Here is a 25217-nt window from a genome sequence, read left to right as displayed (position 1 = left end):
CTGTTGCTGTCCCCATCGCAGTCTAAGGTACCGTGAAGATTAGGCAAATTAGTCAGGTGACATAGGACTGTGTGCGAATTTCCAGTTCCTGCTGGATTTTGTCCTCCGCATATAAGCTTAATAAAGCCTGAACCTCGTTGTTGGTCCATCTGTCGCATTATTTTTACTCCTTTGTTGATTCGAATAGCAAACAACCCTTACTGCACGCACCGCAACAGACTTTTAAAAATGGTGGTTGAAATAAAATGCTGCGTGGAGTCAACCAATCAAAAAGCTGCGTGAACTCAACCAATCAGCATGTTCAGTGCCCAAGTCCCACCCCTGAAAGTTCCTGAACTTTGAAAAAGTACTACTTCGTAAGCAGGGACTTTCTGAGGGGGAAAGTTGTTATCTGGATCATCATTTAGAGTAGATCCTGGTCCCTGTGGTCAAAACACACAAGAGTACCAGCCCAAAGTCCTTAGTTCCTGGGGAAAGTTCCTGCAGTGAAAGCATGGCTAATGAAATCAAAATGGACATTTTTTTCTTTTTTTGATGGAACATTGCGGCATTTATTATACATTTTTTATCTGTGCACATATTTATTTTTTAATTAATGAGCACTTGTAATCTTTAATCAAAATGAGATGTTGCTGCAAGAGGGAGGGTAAGTTATTTTGATTAAAGATTATGAGGGCACAAACATTTTTAAAAATAATGATGTGCATTGATAAATCATTTGTAATAAATACAGCAATGTTCCATAAAAAAAAGAATTGTCCATTTTAAATTTAAGCCAAACCATCCTTTAAAATAGTCAAAAAGAGACCCAGACACATTCAGGCACACGTTCCAATAATGGAACAGTCTGTGGGATGATGAAGAGCAAAGCAGCATAAATATTCACATTTAATAATGTCAACCTTTGCCCATAGTACAAACAGACTGGGATTTTTTTCCTAATGAAACCACTGGCTATTTCAGTCGGTTCCCGTTAGCTGTGGACAAAACACTTGAGCATGTGGTACAGGGTGCAGCGCAGTGGGTCTGAGATCTCCGCCAGGCTGGGCCACACCCAGAGATTTCCACCCGCCTCAGGAGAGCTTGTTTATCACACAGCTGAGGTGTCATCCAGGAACGTGGAGGAGAAGGGCAAATATCTGCACCCTGTCCAAAACCACAAGCCTCTCTTTCCCATGCCTTGCCTGACCCCATCCTTCATCATATTTCATTAATAATCCACCATGACAAGAACAGGATTTATGATAATCTACTTATGAACACGGCTAAAATATTTAACAGCTCACATAAAAATTGTATTCCTTTTAAATGGATAAACTTTCTTCACCATGGATGGGTTTATCAGTGCTGTTGCTCATCTAAGTCGTTTTCCCGCCTAATATAAAGCAGTCTCTTATTGTGAACAGTGACCTCTGCTGGTCATATAGCAGTCAGTAGAAGCCAGTGGCAGAACTTTCCATGGAGCTCTGGTGTTGTTTTAATGGCCGGTTTATTACTAAAGGGACCTTATCACAACTGACACAGCAATTCACACAGACATTAAATACATTAATGTTTTTATGCGTAATTAGTATTACGCATTTAGAAGTTAATTTGGCCATTAGGTGTTTCTTTTCAATCAGACTTCTGCATATGAGAAAAAATAAAATATAGACATGGTAAAAAACACAGACATTGAAGTGAATAACACAGCATACAGATAAATATCAAGTAAAAGACTAATAATGTCAAACTGTTTAAGATGTACCCAGCAAACATCCTAAAGTTCATGCATCAGTAAAGCATCAGTCACTGAGACCTGTGACTGTAAAAACATACATTTAGGTCAAAAGGTTTGAGACCACCTGTAAAAATATTTCGCTAGAGAATTAAAAAAATATTCACAGCATAGCAACAGCACATGGCTTTGCCAATCCGCCAACCATCTGCAGGACACACAATTCATAATCTTTCATGCAAATGCTCAATAAAAGCACTTGATATTAAAAGAAAATATCACTATAAAATAGTAATAATATGTATTATAACAAAAATAACCTTAAAAGTACAGTTACTGTAAGCTCCTTCCGAAAAAAATTTGATCTTACAGGAAAAGGTTGGAAAATCTAAAAAAAACATTTGTTCTTATTTTGTCACAGAAGAGTGCAAGATTTGGATTTTTGCTCATCATCATCATCCAGTCCTGGTGACAATGTCTTCCTATTTGGGTCGTTTAGCTCATCAAAGAGTCCACTGTCAATCATCTCCTGTTGCCATGGAATTGGCACTGCTCCTGTACTGAATTCCTTAAAAAACCTCTCATCATTGGCATTAAATTCAACCCCCTTAACCTCAGAGAAGTCCTGGATATCACCTGTGTCTTTAGCATACACAACGTTAGGTTTGGGCACCCATGGAGGTGCAATAAGTCCCGCCTCTAGCCGAGGGATGTTAATGGATTTGAAGAACTCATGTTTCCGAGGGTCATCCCTGTGGGCAAAAAACAGTTTACAGTCACAAATATGGCTTATATGAATAAATGTATGGTTACGGCATTAAAGGAACACTCCACTTAAAAAAATAAAATAAAAAAATAGGCTACAAGTGCCTATTAGTAGAAGATGTAAGTACAGAAGAGTCAAGTTTTAAATAGGAAAAATATCAAAACTCTGGTAATTTTTTTGAGCGAGATGCTAACGGTCTAATCAGATTCAATGATCTATGCTAAGCTATGCTAAAAGTGCTACCGCCAGACCCGGAGATCGGTTGAATGGATTCGAAAACGGTAAAACTCAACTCTAGGGGAGTTGGAAAATTACCCTATTTTCAAAAAAAGTGTAGTGTTCCTTTAAGTTTACCCACAGTGATCTTTTTGAAAACGCTGTCCAAAGTGGATAAATTTTGCGTTGTAGTGTGGACTGTGAAAATGGAGGTATTTGAAAACGATTACACATGTTTAGTCGTGACGCATATTGAACCAATATATTCAGGTTTATACCACTATTGTGCCTGTTATGTCCTATTCACTTTCACACTGTTGCTAAAATATGTTACTTTGCACACTCTTCTCGCAATTGCTGTCCTGCGGTAAAACATGAGAGCAGTTGCGTTTTAGACCAAACATATAATGGCGACAGAGAGCGATCTGGATGCATCAGTGAATGGTAAGATTTTTTTTTATTTTTATAAAATGATCCTGCCAGAAGAATTGTGTGATAACTTTATGTCATCTTGTTCCGTCTGTATCAAGTGAGCTTTTATGAGGTTTTACGCATGCGCAGAGAGGTGAATTTTACGTTTTCCGATGTTTCAGTGTGGGCGAGAGACTTTTGGAAAATGTTTGAAAACGCTAGTGTGGACGGAGAGCGTTTTGAAATGAAAACATCGTTTTCAAATCTATCCAGATTAGTGTAGCTAACGTAGCCGTAGCCAAACATTAAAGCACTAACTCATCTCCTGGAGGGCCACTCTCCTGCAGATTGTAGCTCCAACTGGCTCCTGCCTGGAAGTATCTAGTAATCCTGAAGACCTTGATTAGCTGGTTCAGGTGTGTTTAATTAGGGTTGGAGCTAAACTCTGCAAACTTCAATGTTACATCAGTCATTCACGTTAGTGCACGGCTAATGAGTGCTCTGTATACACATTGGTTTGTTTATGGACATACACTTGTTAATGCTGATGGTGAGAAATTATAGTTGCAACATCTCATAATGTACTTCAAAATGAGTAGCGTATCACTCAAGTCGTCCTTGCAATGGAGGTTTGGGTTGAATAACTAGTTCTTCCAATGTTTCATCACCGGACTTGTGCTCGGATTGATATGGTAAAATCGACGTCTCCGGACGGAACTGAAGTTCGGCTATGGTAATGGCCGTTTAGCTTCCGACACGTGCTGTAAGTGGTAGACCAATCGTAACAGACTGGGTTGTCTGGTCAATCAAAGCAGAGTAAGCTTGCAGATAGGAGGGATTTAGAGAGTGATTCCCCCGACGAGTGGTTTGAGAATCATTGAAAATGTGGTGATGTGCAATGTATACTATTATGAGAAAATGAAACTGTTTTTGGACCTTTAATGAGTGTAAGCCTGTTGTAGGAGACAGCCAAAACAAAATTAGAAACCTTTAAATTAGCATAATAGGGGCACTTTAAAGGAATAATTCACCCGTTTACTGAACATCATGTGATTCCAAAACTGCATGGTGATATACATTTATATATATTTTGTGAAACAAGTACAAAATCCCCTCTATCACAATAATTTTACAATAATTATGTTGTAAAATTGTTTTTCCAAAGTCCCCATTGAATTATGCAAATGTAACTTACAAAAGTTCTGAGTTTTTTCTTAGTTATGGGATATTTTCTGGAAAAAGGGTATCAGAACATTCCTTTTTCTTATTATCCAAAAATTCTAATAACATTCTCTCAGGACTCTTGCAATATGAGTCTTGAACTGGATTCTTCATGTTGTGGGTGCGGAGGCGCTAACCACTGAGCCACCTATCCATCCCAGTATGAGTCTTATAAAGCCATGCAACAGCATTGTGATAAACAGACCAAAGTCATACTGACAATCTTCCTCTCTGTCGCAAATTAGATCAAACGTGGAGCCAATAATGCAGGTTGGACATCGATGACACCATAGGTCATTGCATTTTGCAGGCCTTGTAACTAAACCCATTGACATTAAATCTGGTGTGACACATCTGTCCATGACATGTTTGATTTGAGAGCTGAAGATTATCAGTGAATAATAACTTACATTTCAGTCTGTTCCCCACTCAAAACTATGAAATTACTTCAGAAGACTCAAAAGCGTCATATTGACTACTTATTTTGATATGATTTTAAGGTTTTTGGCCATTTTTTGATAGATGTGACAGAAGCTGCATAAAGATTCTTTAAGAAATTATCCTTCTGTGTTCCATGGCAAAAATTGGATTTGGATTGCCATTAGGGTGAGTAAATAATGACACATTTTTAACTTATGGGTGAAACTGTTCCTTTAACAGGATTCAAATAAACATTTTAATGGGTTGAAATAGTTTCAGCAACTGACATTGGGAATAGTATTATATGTTAAAATGTAATTTAAACCTATGAGCAATGAAGCTGGTATTAAATCTTTTGGTGTCTTCACCCACAGAATGAAAAAAGACTCAAAGCTATTTTGTTTTAACATTCATGCTTTGCTCCATCCAAACCCAGTGCTGAGGCTCCAAACCCACTGCTCTCCCTCAGAATGGCTGGCCTGTTTCTTCGATTTGCTGCCACACTGGCTTAAATTTGCTGACAGAGTAAAGCTTCTGCTCCTCTGTTGGCACGCAGAGGGCAGAGTTGGACTGACCATGTCCTAATAATGACCTAGAGTGGAAACAGTGTGTCCTCTTGCCATGAAACACAGAAACACTGCCACTTACTTGCAGCCGAGGCGGTCTTCAACGTTCTTTTTCAGAAAAAGCCTGATGATGTCCTTGGATGGAGCGTCAAAATTTTTGTGTTCAAATTTGCACTCGTCTTCTAGAGTTCTCCTGACTATCTCTTCTTTAGTAACCTTCTCTTTGTGATCTCTAAATGGCAGACGGCCGGCCACCATCTCATAGATGCTACAGCCCAAGGCCCACCAGTCCACTGACGTACGATATGGTTCCTGCTTCAGGATTTCTGGCGCCATATACCCCTTAGTGCCAGCCTACGTTGGAAAAGACAACAAGAGGGGTTATGAGGAAAACCATTTAGCTTCTTGAAGCCACCTGAAAAAGCATTTCAAATCATATTTAAAGACATCTATCATGGTACAAACACTTTGACATTTTCTTTATCCTCACTAAAATCCCATTTCAGAAGAGATTCCTGAAACAAGTTACAGGCACAAAAACAGTCTCTTTCCATTTCACCAGTATCTCCAGGGACTCAAGTCCTTGTGCCAACTAAGATGGCAGCTTTGGGTAATACTGTGATTAGCATTATAAATTCAAGGTTTCGTCGTACCCCTGGCTAAATTATTCGTTAATAATGAAATAGTCCAAAATGTCCTTATTTTGCCATTTGGAAAAATTAGTTCAGGGTTTTTTTTGTCCTTCTAAGTTTAACCTATGACACCAAGATACGGTTAACAGGATACTGAACTTAATCAAATTATTTGGTAGATTTAAATGTCTAATAGAATTAACTTTTAAAATAAACACTGATGTCATTCTAAATGTTTATTTGTCATAGGAATATCAGCAAATTTTCATGAGACATTTCATGGGTTGCCCTGCGATAGACCCATCCTTTTAAACCGTTACCTGGCTACAGCCTGAGCCGGTGAGATAGGCATTCCCGCAACTCTAGGACAAGTGGTTTGGAAAATGGTTGGATGCATTTCATGGGTTAATTATTTTATAATTGTGTTATTTATAAGGTACACCAAAACTGAGTGATAGTACTTTATTAATTCAAAGTTATCAATTCCAATTACATCAATTCCAAACTTACTATGACAGGATTTAAATAATGTAGCACTTTAGGCCCGTGTTTCCCAACTCTGTTCCTGGAGGCACATCAATACGGTTGCATCCGAATATGCATACCTCCCTACAATATAGTAGATGTGAAAAAAAGTATGTGAAACAGTATTTTATGGAACAGTGGGCAAAAATTACCCGAATTACCTACTGCTTCTGGTAAGATTTTGAAGTCTGATGGATATTACTATCCCATGATGAGGCCATGAGAGAAGATTTGTGAATGGCAGTAAAGCGACACAACTGATGCTGATAGGTCACATGACAATGACGACATGACAAATGTAGTATGTCCTGATTACAAATTCATACTACATAGAACATCGCAAAGTAAGTACCTTTGATTTTGGATGCAGCTAACACATTTTCAAACTCTTTCTAATCAAGCACATCTTATCAGTTTGTTAGTGGAGACTCCATAGATGGATGGGTCAGATAAAAGAGACATCCAGAATGTGTACTGCCGGTGTAATGGAGGCCAGCTAGTATGAGCTGTGCAAATAAACCTCACTTCTCCAACCTCAAGGCACGCTAGCAAATGACGGTAGTGGCTCTTTAGTGTCCTTGTTAGTATGCCCGTCTCCCATGCCAGTTGATGCTGGTTCAAATCCTGCTCAAAATGGTGTTAATGGAGTGCCTCCAGGAACAGGGGTTGGAAAATATTGCTTTAGGGCAGGTGTAGCCAAACCAGCTCCTGGACAGCTACCCTGGAGTTCAGCTCCAACCTCAATCAAACACACCTGATCCAGTTAATCAAGGTGTTCAGGGTTACTGAAAATGACAGGCTGGGCTGTTGAAGCAGGGTTGGAACTGAAGTCAACAGGAAGGTAGCTCTCCAGGAGCAACGTTGGCTACCTGTCTCAATAAGTACTTTGAAAGCTGTAACCACACATTTATGATTGGGGTAGTATTGGGACTTTGTAGGACTCAGGTGTTCAGCAGTTACCTTTTCAAGTGCCCACATATATACTGTATGTATGGGGAGTTCAGTCCTCAAACTTTTAATCTACCAGCCCAGATTAACCACTAGTTTACACCTCCCCAGAATGTTAAACAGAACATTTTGCAAGGGAGAAAAAAAAAATTTATTCATAAAAGCTTGTCTTATCTTCCTGTCCTTACCTTCTGAGAGATAGTTTTCCCGTTTGGTATTTCCACAGCTAGTCCGAGGTCTGACAACCTGCACTGGCCCTGACTGTCCAGTAGGACGTTCTCTGGCTTCATGTCACGGTAAACAATATCCATAGCATGTAGGTGCAGGATACCAGTGGTAATCTGAGCGGTGTAGTGAATGATTCGCTCCATCTCAATGCCATTCTCCCCAATGTGGTAAATGTGGTACTTCAGATCCCCTCCATTCATCAGAGTCATGACCAGACACAGGTGGGTCTTTGTGTCAAATGCGTAGGCCAGGTTCACCAGAAACAGGCTGTTCACCTTCTCCAAGATTTTTTTCTCCAGTAGAGCCATCTTTTCCCCACCTTTTTTCTTCAGACGTTTCTTGTCCAGCTTCTTGCAAGCATACATCTGACCTGTGTTTTTGACCTGAACCGCACACACCTGCAAAGAGAGAGGTTTAAAAAACATCAACAGAGAAAGATTGCTGTTATTGAAATTGGATGATGGGCTAGATATGGGCTGAATTCTAGATTTTATACAAAGTTTTTTTTTTATGCTGTAAAACAGAATATGGGACAGCAGTAAGAATACACGCCACAGATAAGTTTGGTGACAGTGGACATGCCAGCTTCTGAAACTAATAAAGCAATACAATTGAATATTTGGTGAAATCAACCTAACTTAGCTTACTTAACTGTACCTGCATATTGAACTGGGATAGGAGATTTTGCAACATAGTCATCATGACAACAAGCAGAAGCAGAAGTTACGATTTTCCTACCCTATTGTTATGTATATCCAAAAAATGAAACATCTTCTCGAACAAGGCAGAACTTGAAATTGTCCATCATGGATAGGATTGAATAGTTGGATTGTAGTGGTTTTCTTTTGCTGCGATCTCATGCTGCGAGTGATAAGTTGTTAATATGTAATAACTTTCTGTTCGTTTAAAATCACTACACGGGCTACTGGATATGATCTATTTTATTTCTAATGGATAATTTAATACCCCTGCTTCACTCTGAAATACTGTTGAAATATAACAAAATTACACACATGACCTCTAAAGGTTAACAAAATGGATAATAGAAGGCAATATAGTTTCATTATAAACAATAATTTGTTAACAAACATTCATAAGACTTGATATACTATAACTGTATATCACTCACAAACACTCACCTCTCCAAATCCTCCTTTCCCCAAAGTCCTGAACTCATAGAAGTATTTATCAGAGATGGGCTGCTTCTCAGATTCCTTCCACTGCACAAATCTCTCAAAGTACGGGCTAGCCTGATACTCATCGAGAGGTTTTCCTCTCAGAAACTCTTGCGTAGCTTCTTTCACCTGTCCCATCATCAACTCCTCAAAGTCATTCTCAGAGACGGCATTACACTTCTCCGCCATGTCCTCAGTCAGATAAGCCAGGAAACTTTTGGAGTCAGTTTTGCAGAATTTGTTAATGATATTCTGCCTGGATTTTTCTTTAGCACCTGCCTCTGCCAAATTCCAGTCATTCAACTCCTCTAGGAACTCTGCAGCGGCAAGGTATTCTGGATTGGAGGCTAAGAGGAACTGTCGGAAGCATGTTTTCCCAATGGGCTGCTGCTCACAGATGTCCTCAAAGTCCTTGGGAATAGCTGCACGCACATCTGTACAGTTTTCAAGTTGGGGAAGAATTAGGCTACGCCTTCGTTTCCTCATCTCCTTGTCATCTAGACTCTGTGCTTTCAGGTAGGCTGTGTTGGCCACCAGGTTGTCCAGTCCACCCATGTCACACATGGCTGTGGCGAGGTGAAGGTTTAACTATGTGACGCTGCAGGTAACAATAAATAAGGACAGAAATGTAGGCAGCACAGTGGCAAGCTCTGATACACAGATGAGTCAGAAAGAATGAGGCTTCAGTGCCTTAAGCCTGAATCTTTCCTGTGCCGCTCATGTAATTGCTCCATCAGAATGAAAAACCTCAATGGGGATTTTCTCTTAAGTAATTGTCGTTGTATGCTAATTTGTGGATACTGCTTACGAAAGGAACTTCCGCCGTACCTAACTTAAGAGGCTTTGTACTATGTTTAGCAACAATGCTAAGGGATAGACAATGCAATTGTTGCCTATGACGTGCTTAGTTCTCTACTGTGTCAACTTTAGTTCAAGAAAATAAATAGAGTTTGATGGGTTTCTGAAGAAAATGTGAGTGGTGCTTGCCCATGCAAAATATGCTGCTTTAATGCTATAGGCAGTGGTTAAAGCAGTGGTTTTCAAACTTTTTGGTCACGCCCCGCTTTTAAAAAAATGTTCTGCTGACCTCCCCCACACTTTGAGAACCTCTGTTAAAGGGTATTTAATTTTTTTCACCTAAAAAATAAATGAAAATTCTGTCATTAATTACTCACCCTCATGTCGTTCCAAACCTGTAAGCCATTCGTTCATCTTCTGAACTTCTTGGTCTTTCAGATCTTTTTGATCAAATCTGAGAGCTTTCTTTCCCTCCATTGACAGCTACACAACTACCACTTTGACTCTTCAAAAAGTTCATAAAGAGATCGTAAAACTAATCCACAGGAATTGAGTGGTTTAATTAACAGATTAAACATTCATCAATGCACACATTAGTTGTGGTAAACAGAAACTCAAGCATGCTTGCTTGAAGGGCAAAAACCAGTGAGGTTCATTCTCACATTTTACGCAGCGCGTTTGAGCTTCAGCAAGAACCACAAGCATGTTTGAGCTTCCACAAGAACCAATAAGGTTCATTCTCATGTTACGCAGCACGTTTGAGCTTCAGCAAGAACCAATGAGGTTCATTCTCATGTTACGCAGCACGTTTGAGCTTCAGCAAGAACCACAAGCACGTTTGAGCTTCCACAAGAACCACAAGCACGTTTGAGCTTCCACAAGAACCAATGAGGTTCATTCTCATGTTAAGCAGCACGTTTGAGCTTCAGCAAGAACCAATGAGGTTCATTCTCATGTTACGCAGCACGTTTGAGCTTCCACAAGAACCAATGAGGTTCATTCTCATGTTAAGCAGTACGTTTGAGCTTCAGCAAGAACCAATGAGGTTCATTCTCATGTTAAGCAGCACGTTTGAGCTTCCACAAGAACCAATGAGGTTCATTCTCATGTTACGCAGCACGTTTGAGCTTCAGCAAGAACCAATGAGGTACATTTTCATGTTACGCAGCACGTTTAAGCTTCCGCAAGAACCAATGAGTGCTCAGTTTGTTCTCGCACATCAAGCAAGTTCGGTTAAACATCTGTTTATGTTCGCAATGTTTATATGAGAATAAATTAAATGTTCATCATATAAAAATAAAAATTTTGACAAAACCATATTCATATGGATTAATTTTACGATTTCTTTCTGAACTTTTTTTAAGGGTGGTAGTGTAGCTGTCAATGGAGGGACAGAAGGCTCTCAGATTTCATCAAAAATATCTCAATTTGTGTTCCGAAGATGAATGACATAAGGGTGAGTATATGATGATATAAATTTCATTTTTGGGTGAACTAACCCTTTAAGGTGCTTAGTGTTTTTAGCATGTAGGGTTCTTGGTGGTTTTTTTACTAGCCCAAGTAAAAACCAACATTCTGGTAAATCCTTCCTTCTATGTTAATGCCAGTTCACCCAGTCAGCCAGTGTGAACCAACCTTAATGATGCCTATTTCATTATCTGCCAGGTGATAGTGAAATAATAACACTTATGTTCAAAAGTTTAGAGGTCTATTCAAATTCTGAAGCCCAAATATGAGCCATATTAGTGATGCTTGCCTTAACTAACCAGCAATTATATTTTATTACTTGATGTTGTTATAAGCTTATCTCAGTTGTTTGAGAGTCTGAAGACTTTAGAAGTTTATAAGAGCCGATTTAGAGTTCATTATGACAGTAGAAGTGAGAATAAGCCTTCATTAGGTGTAAACATTATGGTGAGATCTGTCCTCTTGGCTGCTTTTAATTGAGCTTTGTGCACTGGGGCAGCCATGTTAGCATTAAAGGATTAGTTCACTTTAGAATTAAAATATCCTGATAATTTACTCACCCCCATCTCATCCAAGATGTTCATGTCTTTCTTTCTTCAGTCGAAAAGAAATTACGTTTTTTGAGGAAAAGTTTTTTGATTTTTCTTCACATAATGTACTTCAATTGCAATCAACGAGTTGAAGGTCCAAATTAATGCAGTTTCAAATGGCTTCAGAGGCTATGCACGATCCCAGCTGAGGAATAGGGTCTTATCTAGCCAAAGCATCAGTCATTTTCAAGAAGAAAATAAACATTTATGTACTTTTTAACCTAAATTGCTCATCTTGCGCTGTGTGCTGTGCCATGGATTGCGCAATCATGCTGGAAAGGTCACGCTAGACGTAGGTGGAAGTACTTTAAAAAAAAAAATAGACAGATTGTTTCGCTAGATAAGACCCTATTCCTCAGCTGGGATCGTGCAGAGCCTCTGAAGCCCTTCAAAGCCCTATGAAACTGCATTGATTTGGACCTTCAACATTTTGGTTGCCATTGAAGTCCATTATATGGAGAACACTGGAATGTTTTCCTTAAAAATTTGTATTCTTTTCCACTGAAGAAAGAAAGACATGAACATCTTGGATGGCCTGGGGGTGAGTAAATTATCAGGAAAGTTTCATTTTGAAGTGAACTAAACCTTTAATAGGTTGTCTGGCAGACAGCTGGCATATTTCAACAATGATAAAGCCTTACAGTACTTGCATTTATTAAGATGGCAAGCTTTTTCTTTTTTATAAATTAATAATGTGTATTGAAACTTCAGTAACACTTTAGTCCAATTCTCACTTTGTTGCTTATTAGCATGCATATTACTAGGAAATTGGCTGTTTATTAGTACTTATAAAGCACATATTAATGCCTTATTCTGCATCCCTTATTCCTACCCAATACCCAAACTTAACTACCTTATTAACTATTAATAAGCAGTAATTAGGAGTTTTTTGAGGCAAAAGTCAAAGTTTATAGTTAGTTAATAGTCACCCTAATGTGTGACTGAAAGTTCAAATGCTTGACATGAGTTTTGTAGAGTAACAAATCTTGTGCCTGTACATAAATGTCTTTACAGTACTAAAAATGTAACTAAGTATTTTAAATGAGTGAGAACAGATAGTTGCCAACAAGTGTCCAGTATAGATGGGAACTCCTTTAATACATTCCAGGAGGCACCTCACGAAGTTGCCATGCAGTAATTCATGTCTAACATGAAAATAAATTCCACATCCCTTGACATGCAGCAATAGATTATATTCTTTAATATTTTAGAAATCAAATACGCCCAACTTAGAAATACACTTCACCTGTTTTCTTTGAAATTCAGCCGTAAATGAACAATTTTGTTTTGCATTTAAAATGTGCACTAATAAACAGCCTATCTGAGCATTCACCTTAGTTTTAGAAAACACAAGTCAGTGAAGATTGTTTTCTGCCCTGCCTTTTAAGAGTTTGGACATTTTTTTCTACATAGCCTATATCATTAAAATTAGACATTTAATTAACCCTGTCTGGATTAATACTAAGCTGTAAATTCTTGTGCATGATTGGTATAGACTGCATACTTAATACTCAATCAAAAAATGTTGGGCAAGCCTTGATTATATTAGGAAGTGGATCATGACAAGTGGTTGTTACGTACCAGAATGCTGCCAGACCTGAATGTTAACTCCCTAAAACAATGTGCTTTATTCTTGGTTAACATTATCTATAGCATATACACAGCTTCAAATATTTTTCACAAGAAGTTATTACATATCTTTTTTTATATCAATGTTAAATGAAGTATAGCACTGAGAAACGCCCTCAACCCCAGAATGCAAGAGGAGGGATATCCGTACAAAATGCCACTGGCTGAAAAAGCCTGCGTCACATTACTAGTAGCTAAATCTTTTGTCTTGGAAATTGTCCTTATGGGTTACGGACTAAACATAAGCACTCAAATCCTGAGCTAATTGCTTCACTTGAATTAGCAAAGGATGGGAGCAATACGCAACGTACTGGTGGAAGACTTACGAGATGCTTTTTCGCTGAGCTCTCAGTGTTGCGTAGGAATTTTTCTAATTTTGTGCAGTAAAATATTTCATAGATTTCTCTCTTTGTAAGTACTCATGTAAAAGTAAAACTTGCCTGCAAGCCAGCTTTATAACTATTGAAGTTTAATGATGACAATTTTCATTTTGAAGTATTCCTTTAAATCTGTCCATGAGGGATTTTAGAGACCTGTGTACACTAATAATGAATAATAATTTAAACAATAATCATAAATATATCATCAAATGTAAATGCTCACCAGAAATACTTAAATGATTTTCAAAAAATCCTCATCCAGTAATCAGTATCACACATAATAAAACATTGAGTTCTTTTTAATTTATTTCTAGCACACTTAAAACACACATTCATAGAACAACTTCAGTTAGAATGTAACCCAAGTGAATCTGCCGTTTCCCCGGAGCTCTTCTGGCTGGTTCTTGTTAATGCTGTATGAGGTGACAGAAGGGTAAAGCTAACCAGTGTCACCTGGATTTCTGCCTACATCCATGGTTTCACTTTAACAGTCACATACATGCAGACAGGTATTCCTACGGCTGGAGATGATCTGATAATCAGTCTTTTCTCCCTAAGTGGAGTAGTGCCAAAGTGGACGGAGGAAATGTGGGTACAAAGCTCCAATCCTCACTTGCCGATCCTCTGTACCACCCAGTCCTGTTGGCATAGCGGGCATCTATTGTTCTGCTTGACCCAGAGGGACATGCAGCAGTTGTGGAAGGAGTGGTTGCACTCTCCCCATACCACTGAAAGAAAGACAGAATAAGAGACGGTGATGTTTTGGACCTCACTGACTTTTATTGTATGGACAAAAGAATATCTTCCTTTGTGTTCCGTAGAAGAAAGACATGTGAATATATGATGAGAAAATTTGCTATTAATATTTGAGAGTTATTTGCTGCTCTAAATATCATAGTGGGAGACTTTCTTTTGATGTTAACAGTTGTCTAACCTACCAGTGTGGCGCGTTTGATGATGCAAATGAATACTATGGATTGTGCATTTGGTCAAGGTACTTAACAGGGTTAGTTCACCCAAAAATGAAAATTCTGTCATTAATTACTCACCCTCATGTCGTTCGACACCCGTAAGACCTCCGTTCATCTTCGGAACACAAATGAAGATATTTTTGTTGAAAGCTGATGGCTGAGAAAGGCTTCAGATAGGCCTCCATTGGCATTCAGTACATTTGCACTCCCAAGACCCATAAAAGGCACTTAAAACGTCGTTACAAAGTCCATCTCACCACAGTGACTCTACAATAATTTTACGATGCGACGACAATAGTTTTTGTGCGCAAAAAAAAATCAAAATAACGACTTTATTCAACCTCTTCTTGTCTTCCGTGTGTGCCTCCACGACGCATGCGGGGTTCGGGAATCCATGAAATGCACACTTTAACCCCATTTTGAGAACTACGCCGAGACCTAAAGCACGATCAATGTAGAATTCAACAGCTTAGATACGCGCGTCTTCCTCTGCTTGTAAACAAATCGCTTCTGGGTCATGTGTTCGAACGCCGGATCTGCGTAATATTCTCGCGCATGCGTCGTGGAGGCACACACGGAAGACAAGAACAAGTTGGATAAAGGTGTTATTTTAATTCTTTTTTGCGCACAAAAACTATTGTCGTCGCATCGTAAAATTCTTGTAGAGTCACTGTGGTGAGATGGACTTTGTAACGACGTTTTAAGTGCCTTTTATGGGTCTTGGGAGTGTAAATGTACTGAATGCCAATGGAGGCCTATCTGAAGCCTTTCTCAGCCATCAGCTTTCAACAAAAATATCTTCATTTGTGTTCCGAAGATGAACGGAGGTCTTACGGGTGTCGAACGACATGAGGGTGAGTAATTAATGACATTTGGGTGAACTAACACTTTAACCTCGGGTTGCCTCAGTTGGATTGCCCCTAATAAGTGTTCTGCACTTTGGATACAATTGTCTGATAAATGACTAAAGTACATTACTTTTTTATTGTTGTGTATTAAAAATTTGAGAAATAAAAGAGATAGAATACGACAGAAAATATTAGGGTGCGTTCACACTTGTAGTTCGGTTCGTTTGGTCCGGACCAAAAAACTAAAAACATACTGTCCTGGTCCACTTAGCGTTCACACTGGCATTTTTAACAGCGAACCTAAAGTTACTGAACTAACGGCATAGGGATATGGTCACAACCTGATTGGTCGGCTTTTATGACGTATATTTCGCGACGGAGCTTGCTTACAGAACTTTCAAAACAATGCTGTGTGCTGGATTAAACACGATCATTTTATGCGTGTACATATGATTTTATTTTTACCAGCTGAGAACTCACGAAGAGCTCATAAAATGTTAAAAACATTCAAAACAGCACCAGGATTTCCTCTGTTGTATGCAGAAACGAAGATCTGCATACATTGATGAGGCACTTTACCTCCTCGTTTCTCCACGTTTGCCCTCTACTCATTTTGGATACACCAATCTTTCCGCATCTTCAAATCAGCTGACTTGTAGCGTCGCATCTTGTGACAGCACGTCCTGTTTTTGGTTTGTCTACATGTCTTTGTTCCGTGTTGCGTTCATATATCAACCAGAATTTCGAACCAGACCAAAGTTCGTTTTTACAGAGACCCAACTTGTTTGGTGCGGACCAGGGTTCGGATGGCAGCGTTCACATATGTTCAAATGAACCGCACTAACCGAGCAATCACACCAGGGTTCGTTTTAATCGAACCAAACATGACAAGTGTGAACGCACCCTTAGTGAAGGGCAAACTGTAATGGCAATGGACTGTGCTGCCATCTGCTTCTAGGGGCTTAATGTAATTGATTAATTAGGCAGGTAATTAGTATGCCAGCAACTTACCAACACAGTCCTCTTGTTTGTTTTCAGCCTGGCATCTCAAGCACGCATCTGAAATACATACACAATTAACATAGCATTCAAAACATACCTGGTTCTTTATGTTCATTTGGGACAGAAATAAGTTGAAATCTAAACCCAGATAGCATGTAGTAATCGGCCCGAGCTCGGCTGCCCCGCGGCGCCTGCGGCTCTGACTCGGCATCGGCGTGTGTTTACCGGGCCGATTCTGGCCCGCAGCTCGCTCTGGCACATGCAGTTTTGTTACGGCTGTAAAGCACTGGCCCGATTGCTGTTCATTGTAACTGGCCCGATTCTGGCTATAGAGATCTGGGCCACTTCTGTCAATGACTCGGCTTATGTTCAATCACTGATGGTTACATAATGAAGCAATAATTAACATAAAATTGTTTTAAAATTTACTTAATTTCCTGACAGGATCTGATAATGTGTTAGCTACTCATTTAATGTCATGAATTTGTACAAATCAAAATATCTAAGGTAAAACTTAATCAAAATGATAATAACAGTGATCGTTTTGCACAGAAGGATCAAATCTATTTAGTTGTAATAAAGCATGCAGGTCATTCTTTACGGTGTAATGCTTTTTAAACGTGCTAAATTATGCACGTGATCTCAGGTGACTCGTTCATCGTCACTTACAGTAGTGGGAGGGGTCTCAACTGTGGCGATTGTGGTTGTGTTTGGACGAAAACAAAACAATGGATTAAATACCACAAAATACGAATATGGTAAGAAAAAATTTGAAAACATTGATGCGCTTTTATTTCCAAGTATTCTATGAAGCAGACACGCTGAAAAGGACTAATGTTACAGACTTTAACAGCACGCGTGGGACTGCAGCTAACCCCATAACTGTTGCAGCTGCTAGCACGACTTTCTTGCATGGGAATTCGATGACCACGACCTAAATCAACCTAAAAAGTAATAGCAGTGCTCATTAATTAAAAAAGTTCTTTTAAAATTTGTTTTGAAAATTGTTACGATGGGCCATATGCAGATAAAACGGTTGCCATTCAGCGATTTGTTGTTGTTGTTGTTTTCTCTCAATGACGGCTTTAAAACGAACTCGGTAAGTGCCATATTATATTCTAACAGCTTGTGTTATTACCCATTTATTTAATATAAATATTTATTCAAGTTATAGGCCTACAGCATTTAGCTGAGCTTCGGCAAATTCAAATCTTGCGTAACAATGACGCATTTCCGTAGCCGTAGCTGATTGGATGACGGTCATTGAATGGACAATAAAAGGTGATGCTAAGAGATTCGGTTTCACAACAGTTTGACAACATTTCGACGTTGGATTTCAATCGCAAAGGTAAGGTTTTTGCAACTCCTAACTCTAAGGCTAGTGATGACACTCCTCATAATCAACAGATGTACACTAGTAAAAATGAATCCTCTGAAGATAATGACTTTGACAATATTGATGTGGTGGTGTCAGAAGACTCTGTTAATTTAGATGATTATGATGCAGTGATGTCGGAAGACTCTGTAAGTGATTCTGAGAATAGTGATGACTATTTTGAGGAAAGTCCTGATGAAGCTTTTAGAAACGCTCTAACTGACTGGGCTATAGACTTCAGAATCACAATGGTTGCATTAACAGCTCTTCTGTCAGTCTTGCGTAGTATGCATCCCAGCCTTCCAAAAGATGCTCGAACACTGCTTAAGACTAACACAATATATAGGATAGAACAAGTAGCAGGAGGCTCTTTCTATTATTTTGGTATTCTTAATGCATTGTCTGGAATGCTTGAAAAAATATTGCCCCAGTTACCAAACAGACACACACTGAGATTGCAGTTGAATTTTGATGGCATTCCGTTGCACAAGAGTTCAAATATGCAACTGTGGCCTATTTTAGGCTTATTACAAGGCATAGCCAAAAAGCCTTTTCTAATAGCAATATTTGGTGGCATTTCAAAACCAAAAATACTGGCAGAGTATTTAAAAAGCTTAATTGACGAAGTTAAGGTCCTGCAGTCAGGCTTTATTTTCAGAGGAAAGGAACTACTCCTAAAAATTAGTTCTGTAGTTTGTGATGCACCTGCTCGTGCATATGTTAAGGGAGTTAAATCTCATACAGGTTATTCGTCATGTGGTAAATGTGTACAGTCTGGTGTGTACATACAAAAGCGCATGACTTTCCCTGAGACTAATGCTGCCCTAAGAACGAATGAAACGTTCAGAAGCATGTGTGATGAAGACCACCACATAACTAGATCTCCATTTACTGAACTTGATATAAACATGGTATCATGTTTCCCTCATGATTATATGCATTTAGTCTGTCTTGGTGTGATGCGAAGGTTATTAGATCTATGGACAAGTGGTCCTCTCAAGACTCGTTTGCCATCACAGAAAGTAGTCAAATTATCTCAGAACTTACTCTCCATTAAAAATTATGTCCCATCAGAATTTGCTCGTAAACCAAGGTCGATTGAAGAAAAAAACAGGTGGAAGGCAACTGAACTAAGACAGTTTTTACTCTACACAGGATCAGTAGTTCTTCATGATGTTGTATGCACTCCTGTTTACAATAACTTTATGCTTCTCTCAGTTGCGATTTCAATTCTTATTGATCCAACCCTGTGTTCTGTAATGTGTGAATATGCAAAGGTATTACTAGTGGCTTTTGTGGAGCACTTTGTGAAGCTGTATGGCAAGGAATATGTGGTGTATAATGTGCATGGCCTTGTTCACTTAGCTGATGATGTGAAATGCCATGGTCCACTTGACCACATTTCTGCATTTCCATTCGAGAATTATTTAGGGCAGTTAAAAAGATTGGTCCGACGTCCATGTCATCCTGTTGCCCAGATTGTACGCAGGATATCTGAAATATCTAGTGGTGGTTCTAAGATCGACCCTTCCAAAAGTTATGTGCGAAAAGAGCATTGTGATGGTCCTATTTTGCAGTTTGTTAATGGAGAAGTGAGACAGTATAAAGAAATATATTTCCCTGATTTTTGTCTAAAAATTTCAAAAGGCGATAACTGTGTCAGAATTGGTTCCAATATTGGGTTGGTACAGAACATCTATATTCAGAACAATGATGCTTACATCGTATATGCTGAGTTTGAGTCTGTTCGTAGATTTTATGACTACCCAATTGATTCTTGCAGGCTTGGAGCTTATCTCGTATCTGATCTTTCTAAAGAATTTAGATGTGCCAAAATTGATGAGACGCTTAAAAAATATGTCATACTTCCTTTTCAAACCAAGTTTGCCTGTCTACCTTTACTGCATTTAAATTGACAACAACAGCAGTTCAACTGTGTGTTGGTCTTAGGTTTTTTAATGTAGCATAGATATATTTAAACATAATTCACCAAAATCTCACATTCAGGTACAGGCTTGTGGAGTGTAACATAACAGTATTTTTGAAAATAGAAGGATTATTGTGCAATAATAAGCGGAATGACAGCTCAACTTGACTTGATTATTATTGTGTAAATTATTGTGTAATGTGAATAAAAATTGTGTAAAAATGTGTAAAATGCAACAAATTGCTCTTTTTTTTGTTTTGTTTTTTGAAGATTTTTTGGGAAAATGTTCCATATTGTGGAGTTCATCGAGTCATCTGAAGTGGAAGTTGTGCCATCTTCATGGGTGCAGAATGGTACCTGTGCTTGGCCGACTTACAAATCTGTGGCTAAGATCCAGAAGGCTGTAACACTCCATGAATCTCCTAATCGTACTTGGTCTGCCTTCAGGGTGCGAATTATTCACACCACAGGTACTAAAATATTAAGAAAACTGTGACAATATTTCATGATTGTTACATTTTTGGGGAGGTTAACCACCATGTATGTTTTATAGACACGTATCAGGAAGCTCGGCTCAAACTTCCGCAAGCAACTCTGATGTCTGATTTGCAGACAGAAGATGATGATGATGATCGTCCAGCATACACAAAAAGAAAGAACAGGTTTGTTTGTATTTTAAGCATGTTTTTTTACCACAGGTGTTTTTCATATAAACGGTGTAGTTAACCCCAAAATGAAAAGTCTGTTAGCGACAACAGAATGAGGGAATAGATGATTGCAGAACTTTCATTTTGGGTTAACTGTCTTATATGTAAATTGTACATATATTGCATTGATACATTATAATCTGCAAGTTTTGCTACGGCACTATTTTAACGTTGTTGTTTTTTCCTCATGTACACGATCAGGGGAAATAAAAGAAACCACTCTAGTGAGGATGATGACGATAATTACTTTGCAAGCAAGAGACTGGAAAAAACTGTCAGAATAGGGGACCGTTCAGAAGTTTTTGCAGCACCTCAAATACCGTCACCACCACGGACTATGGCAGAACCTCTGAGAACTCCATCCAGACACACAGATGGTATTGCAAGTCCTACCACCTCTAGGAATAATTTACGTCTATGTACCAGTGCAGCTGGAGATGGAGACAGAACATGTTGCAGTTCATCATGTGTTTGTAAGTATGAACTTCATTTTAAAGGCCTAATTCAACAAGGGATTTAAGATTTAACTGACTACCTACCAAAACACTATACAAAAAATATACAAAAAACAAGCTTCAAGTGCATGTACGCTTATTTATGTTTTTTTTTTTGCAGCCCTGCTGACTGAAGTTTTAAAAGCACAAGAGGTCATCAAGCAACAACTTGCCATCATTCTGAAGAATCAGCAGAAACAGAACAGTGCTCAGTCGCAGAGTGATGAACTTCCAGACATCACCACATTCAACCTTCCTTTGTCAGATTTACCTGATCTGGAAAGGCTTGAAAATCAAATAAAGGATCAGCCAGAACAAATGAAGAAGTTGGTAAGATGAAGTCCTTGAATTTTTCACACAATGTGTCTTGTCTTGTATGTATTATAATCACATTGATACTCCGTTACTGTTGTATATTTATTTTGCCTGTAATACCGTTTCATTTTTTTTTTTCTTCAAAGGTAACCTATTTAGGAACAATTGGTGGGTTTTCCACTAAAGAAGCTGTGTGGCGTATCCTGGGAAAGCTTTTGGCGAACTCCTTTGCTAAAAGAATTAACTGGAGTGGTGCAAACCAAAAAGTGGCATTTCGTGCATTGGCCCTCAGGACTATTGTAGTCAGTAAGTTGATTTGATATACATTCCAGTACATATAGGCTGCTATACATCTGTCGTGTACGATTACTTTCATATAATTGTTAATGTATTGTTAGTGTATTTTTTGCTTGTTTTTTGCGCAAAATTGTGTAACTGTATAACTAACTATTTGTGAATATTGTTTGCCATTTACAGATGCAGTGAGGACAAATGCCCATACCAAGAGCTCCACTGATAAAGAGGTGGAAAGGTATATAACAAGATGGCTACAACTTGCTCCTGACAGAGATGGAGGAAGGAAGGAAAGAGCGAAGGCTAACGTGTTTAATGTGTAAATTACTTTGATCAATTCTTTTCTTTTTTTATATTTGTAATGACAGGTATAAAAATAGGTGTTTAAGTATTTCTTTCTTTTTTCTTTTTCTTTTTTTTTTTGCACTATTTTATTTATATGCGTGTTTTTTTAATTAGTATTATTGTGGGGGTTTTTTTTTAGATTACATTTTCTTGACAAATAGGTGTTTAAAGATAGTTCTTGATACCATTTTAGTTTACCATTACCATATAACACATATACCTTTTTTTTATTTTTTCAATATAATCTAGTTTAAGTATTTATTTATTTACAATAGGTGTTTTAAGATGTTTCTTCATACTTGTATAATTTTAAATATATATATCCATTTTTTATTTTTTTATTTAAAATGTGTGCCTTTTTACAAAACTTTTGTATTCAAGTTTCTTTGAACTTATACTTGTGCACTTTAATATTTTTTTTTGGTTGTGTTTAAAGTTGTTTCTTGATAAATGTGCAATTTTCTAAATAAATATAGTTTCTTCATATTTCTGTCCTTTGTTTTTATATCATTTGCAACAATATTCGGATTAAAAATATGTTTTAAGTTATGTTTTCATTTTCTTCAAAAGTTTTATTATAGCCTAAATGTTTTGTATCACATTATCCATTTGCTGTCATATCAACACAAAAGTGGTATAAAGGTTATTCAATTAACATTAATAAAGGTAGACATTTCATAATAACATGGCAAGAATTAATCGGGCCAGCTTTGGCGGGCAGTACGCATTAGTGACGGCCCGATTCCGGCTTGATTGCGGCAGCGTCGGCAAGTTAACGGCTGCCGCATCTGGCCCGATTGATTCGGGCCGGAATCGGGCAGTGAGTAAACATGCATACGGCCCGAGTGCGGCAGACGGAAGCGGGCCGACGGGTAAGTCTCCGGCAGTCGAGAATCAAACCGGAACTGGCCCGAGTGTATTTTGCTATCTGGGAATGATGTTAACTTAAAACACTTTCAGAGAGCAGACTTGCTAAAGTCATATAAAGTCAGTATGACTCGATGTACAATTATGTTTGATTATTTTGGTGTGCACAGTAACTACATTTGCTTGTCTTGAATCAGTAAAATCCAACCTAGATAGCATTAGATAGCATTTTGGTATATTGTTTATACTATAATAAATCCATTTGAATGTTCAATGCAGCCATGACAAGTGCATTTGCACATTCAAGGCAGCATTTCTGGACATTGTTCAGATGCATTTGAATTTTTGATGCAGCATTTCTGAGCATCACAGGTGATCAAAAATTCACTTTAATATTCTTAAGTTTAACAGGTTCACTCAAACGTTAGAAGCGGCATTTAAATGTCCAATTCAGCATTTTGAAAATATGTGCATTCAAACACTCGAAGCACACGATTCCTAGACATCTTCGATCGTCATATTCACAACATTTTGAGCATAATATGACTTTCCAACGTTTGAGTCAGCATTTAAACCACCACTTGTGATTTCCACAAACGTTATCTATGTAACGTTAACACTAGGGAGCAGTATCATTCCCTTTTTTACGGGTCACTAGTTTTAACTGTTACTACTGTGTCAGGCGAACGCTTTCTACGTTCATGGTCTGCTGAGGGCAACAAGCTAGCAGTCACATAAATGCTATCTCAGGTAACGTTAGCCTGTTAGCTAGAGAAACACTCACCCATTACTTGAACCCGACAAATAGCGCAGGTGTCACACTCCACATCCCAGCTCCACATTGCCACCGCATTCCACTTCTTGAGGGAGAACATCTTGTCTCCCCCTGATTTGGATCCAGAAGAACCGCTGTGAGTGTGCGCTAAACCCGGCTCATCACCATCGTCCATCTCCGCCATGGCGAAGAGGCTCAGAAACAAAATGGCTGAGATAGGCGGGTCTGCAGACACGCAGATCGGTCTGTCAGTGGAGTTGGCTGTACACAGGCCCCTGGCTGGATGTCTTAAAATATTGGCAATAATAATCATTTACAAAAAAGTATAGCGTACCATTGGCTCTAATTTCTCCAGACTATTTAATCTAAAACAAAACACACTCATTATTTCTTGAAACAAGAAAAATGAAAAGAGTAGGATAACATTTTTTTTAAATCCAAGTTCAAAGTTATTTTGTATCCATTTGTACTGTACGATTCCACTTAATTTATTTGATATATAAATTGCACATAGTTATTATTACAATATTTTTGTTGTCACTGCATCTGTGTTCTGTGATGGACATTCATATCTTTTTCTTATTAATTATTTTTTCACCTCTCCTGTTTCATGTCTTCTTTTAACCTCCACACATTTTATTAAACGTAGAGAATTGTAGGCTCTGTTCAAAAAATATTTATTCACTTGGTTTAACATGCAAGCATTATTATTTTGCAAATAAAATGTTGAAAATGCATGCTTCATTTAAGCAATATCAATTTTAACATGGCTATGATTGCCTAAGTTCGTGCCTACTGCCTGAACCATGCAAAAAGTGCTATAGTGATTGATAACTATCCCCTATTCTTTACTGGTTATGATGCAATTGTGACGTCACATCAGTATAATACAGTATATATCATTACTGTCAGGAAAACATGGTAAGAATAAAGAATAACATAAGGCATTCATTAAAGTATACATCCATACAAAATAACGTTTAAAGAGCATTTGGAAAGTTTTCAAACTCTTAAATATAAAATCTTGAAAATTGGAAGTGTGCCCATTTTTTAAATCTGGTCAATAAAATAAAAAGGTCAATATGTGACATGTCTGATTATTATTATTATTTTAATAAAATTCTGTATAATAATGTATTGCAGCGTAAAAGTAGGCTATTCGGAGTGCTGAATACATTGACATTAACATCGACAAAGTTATACATGATCATTGCCATCCTTTAGGAAGCAATCTCTTCAAGGTTACATTAACAGATCATAAGATGTAGGCTACCCTATGCCAAGCCTGTTACCATGATTTTGGCTACATTCAGAAAATTTGATTTTTAAAAAATAAAAAAACACAGTTATTTAAACTTATGTATTACATTTTCTCTGTCTCATGCTACACATCCATCCATCCATCATCTTCCGCTTATCCGGGGCCGGGTCGCGGGGGCAACAGTAAGCAGAGACGCCCAGACTTCCCTCTCCCTAGCCACTTCCTCCAGCTCTTCCGGGGGGACCCCGAGGCGTTCCCAGGCCAGCCGGGAGACATAATCCCTCCAGCGTGTCCTAGGTCTTACCCGGGGCCTCCTCCCGGTGCCTGGAACACCTCCCTGGGAAGGC

At 38.3% G+C, this 25217-nt stretch overlaps 3 protein-coding genes across 3 annotated transcripts; 1 reads left to right on the top strand and 2 right to left on the bottom strand.

Annotated features, from left to right (window-relative positions):
* Positions 1-1458: 1458 nt before the first annotated feature.
* grk7b (G protein-coupled receptor kinase 7b) lies at positions 1459-9565 on the bottom strand. Its single transcript, XM_079825243.1, has 4 exons — positions 8790-9565; positions 7611-8048; positions 5400-5671; positions 1459-2469 (listed from the first exon to the last, which is right to left on the bottom strand). The coding sequence occupies exons 1-4, from the start codon at positions 9387-9389 to the stop codon at positions 2133-2135; spliced, it is 1647 nt and encodes a 548-aa protein (XP_079681369.1). The 5' UTR covers positions 9390-9565; the 3' UTR covers positions 1459-2132.
* A 4412-nt stretch (positions 9566-13977) lies between these two features.
* rnf7 (ring finger protein 7) lies at positions 13978-23814 on the bottom strand. Its single transcript, XM_079825211.1, has 3 exons — positions 23619-23814; positions 16520-16567; positions 13978-14417 (listed from the first exon to the last, which is right to left on the bottom strand). The coding sequence occupies exons 1-3, from the start codon at positions 23791-23793 to the stop codon at positions 14299-14301; spliced, it is 342 nt and encodes a 113-aa protein (XP_079681337.1). The 5' UTR covers positions 23794-23814; the 3' UTR covers positions 13978-14298.
* On the top strand, positions 17795-23547 carry LOC307131555 (uncharacterized protein; the record flags this gene model as incomplete). The annotated part of the gene is made up of 7 exons (XM_079825267.1): positions 17795-18156; positions 20083-20282; positions 20366-20474; positions 20721-20896; positions 21135-21343; positions 21475-21634; positions 21806-23547. The coding sequence occupies 7 exons, from the start codon at positions 17795-17797 to the stop codon at positions 21943-21945; spliced, it is 1356 nt and encodes a 451-aa protein (XP_079681393.1). The 3' UTR covers positions 21946-23547.
* Positions 23815-25217: the final 1403 nt, after the last annotated feature.

Source organism: Gobio gobio (assembly GCF_949357685.1).
Source record: "Gobio gobio genome assembly, chromosome: 9".
NCBI classification, from domain to species: domain Eukaryota; kingdom Metazoa; phylum Chordata; class Actinopteri; order Cypriniformes; family Gobionidae; genus Gobio; species Gobio gobio.
This window is presented reverse-complemented; position numbering and strand designations above follow the sequence as displayed.

Coding starts and splice junctions, on each gene's coding strand:
- grk7b (XM_079825243.1), bottom strand. CDS start 9,389: ATGTGTGACATGGGTGGACTGGACAACCTGGTGGCCAACACAGCCTAC. Junction 5,672..7,610: donor GGAAAACTATCTCTCAGAAG/GTAAGGACAGGA, acceptor TTTCCAACGTAG/GCTGGCACTAAGGGGTATAT. Junction 2,470..5,399: donor GAAGACCGCCTCGGCTGCAA/GTAAGTGGCAGT, acceptor TTTTGCCCACAG/GGATGACCCTCGGAAACATG.
- rnf7 (XM_079825211.1), bottom strand. CDS start 23,793: ATGGCGGAGATGGACGATGGTGATGAGCCGGGTTTAGCGCACACTCAC. Junction 16,568..23,618: donor TTGTCGGGTTCAAGTAATGG/GTGAGTGTTTCT, acceptor TATGTATTTCAG/ATGCGTGCTTGAGATGCCAG. Junction 14,418..16,519: donor CAAACAAGAGGACTGTGTTG/GTAAGTTGCTGG, acceptor TCTTTCTTTCAG/TGGTATGGGGAGAGTGCAAC.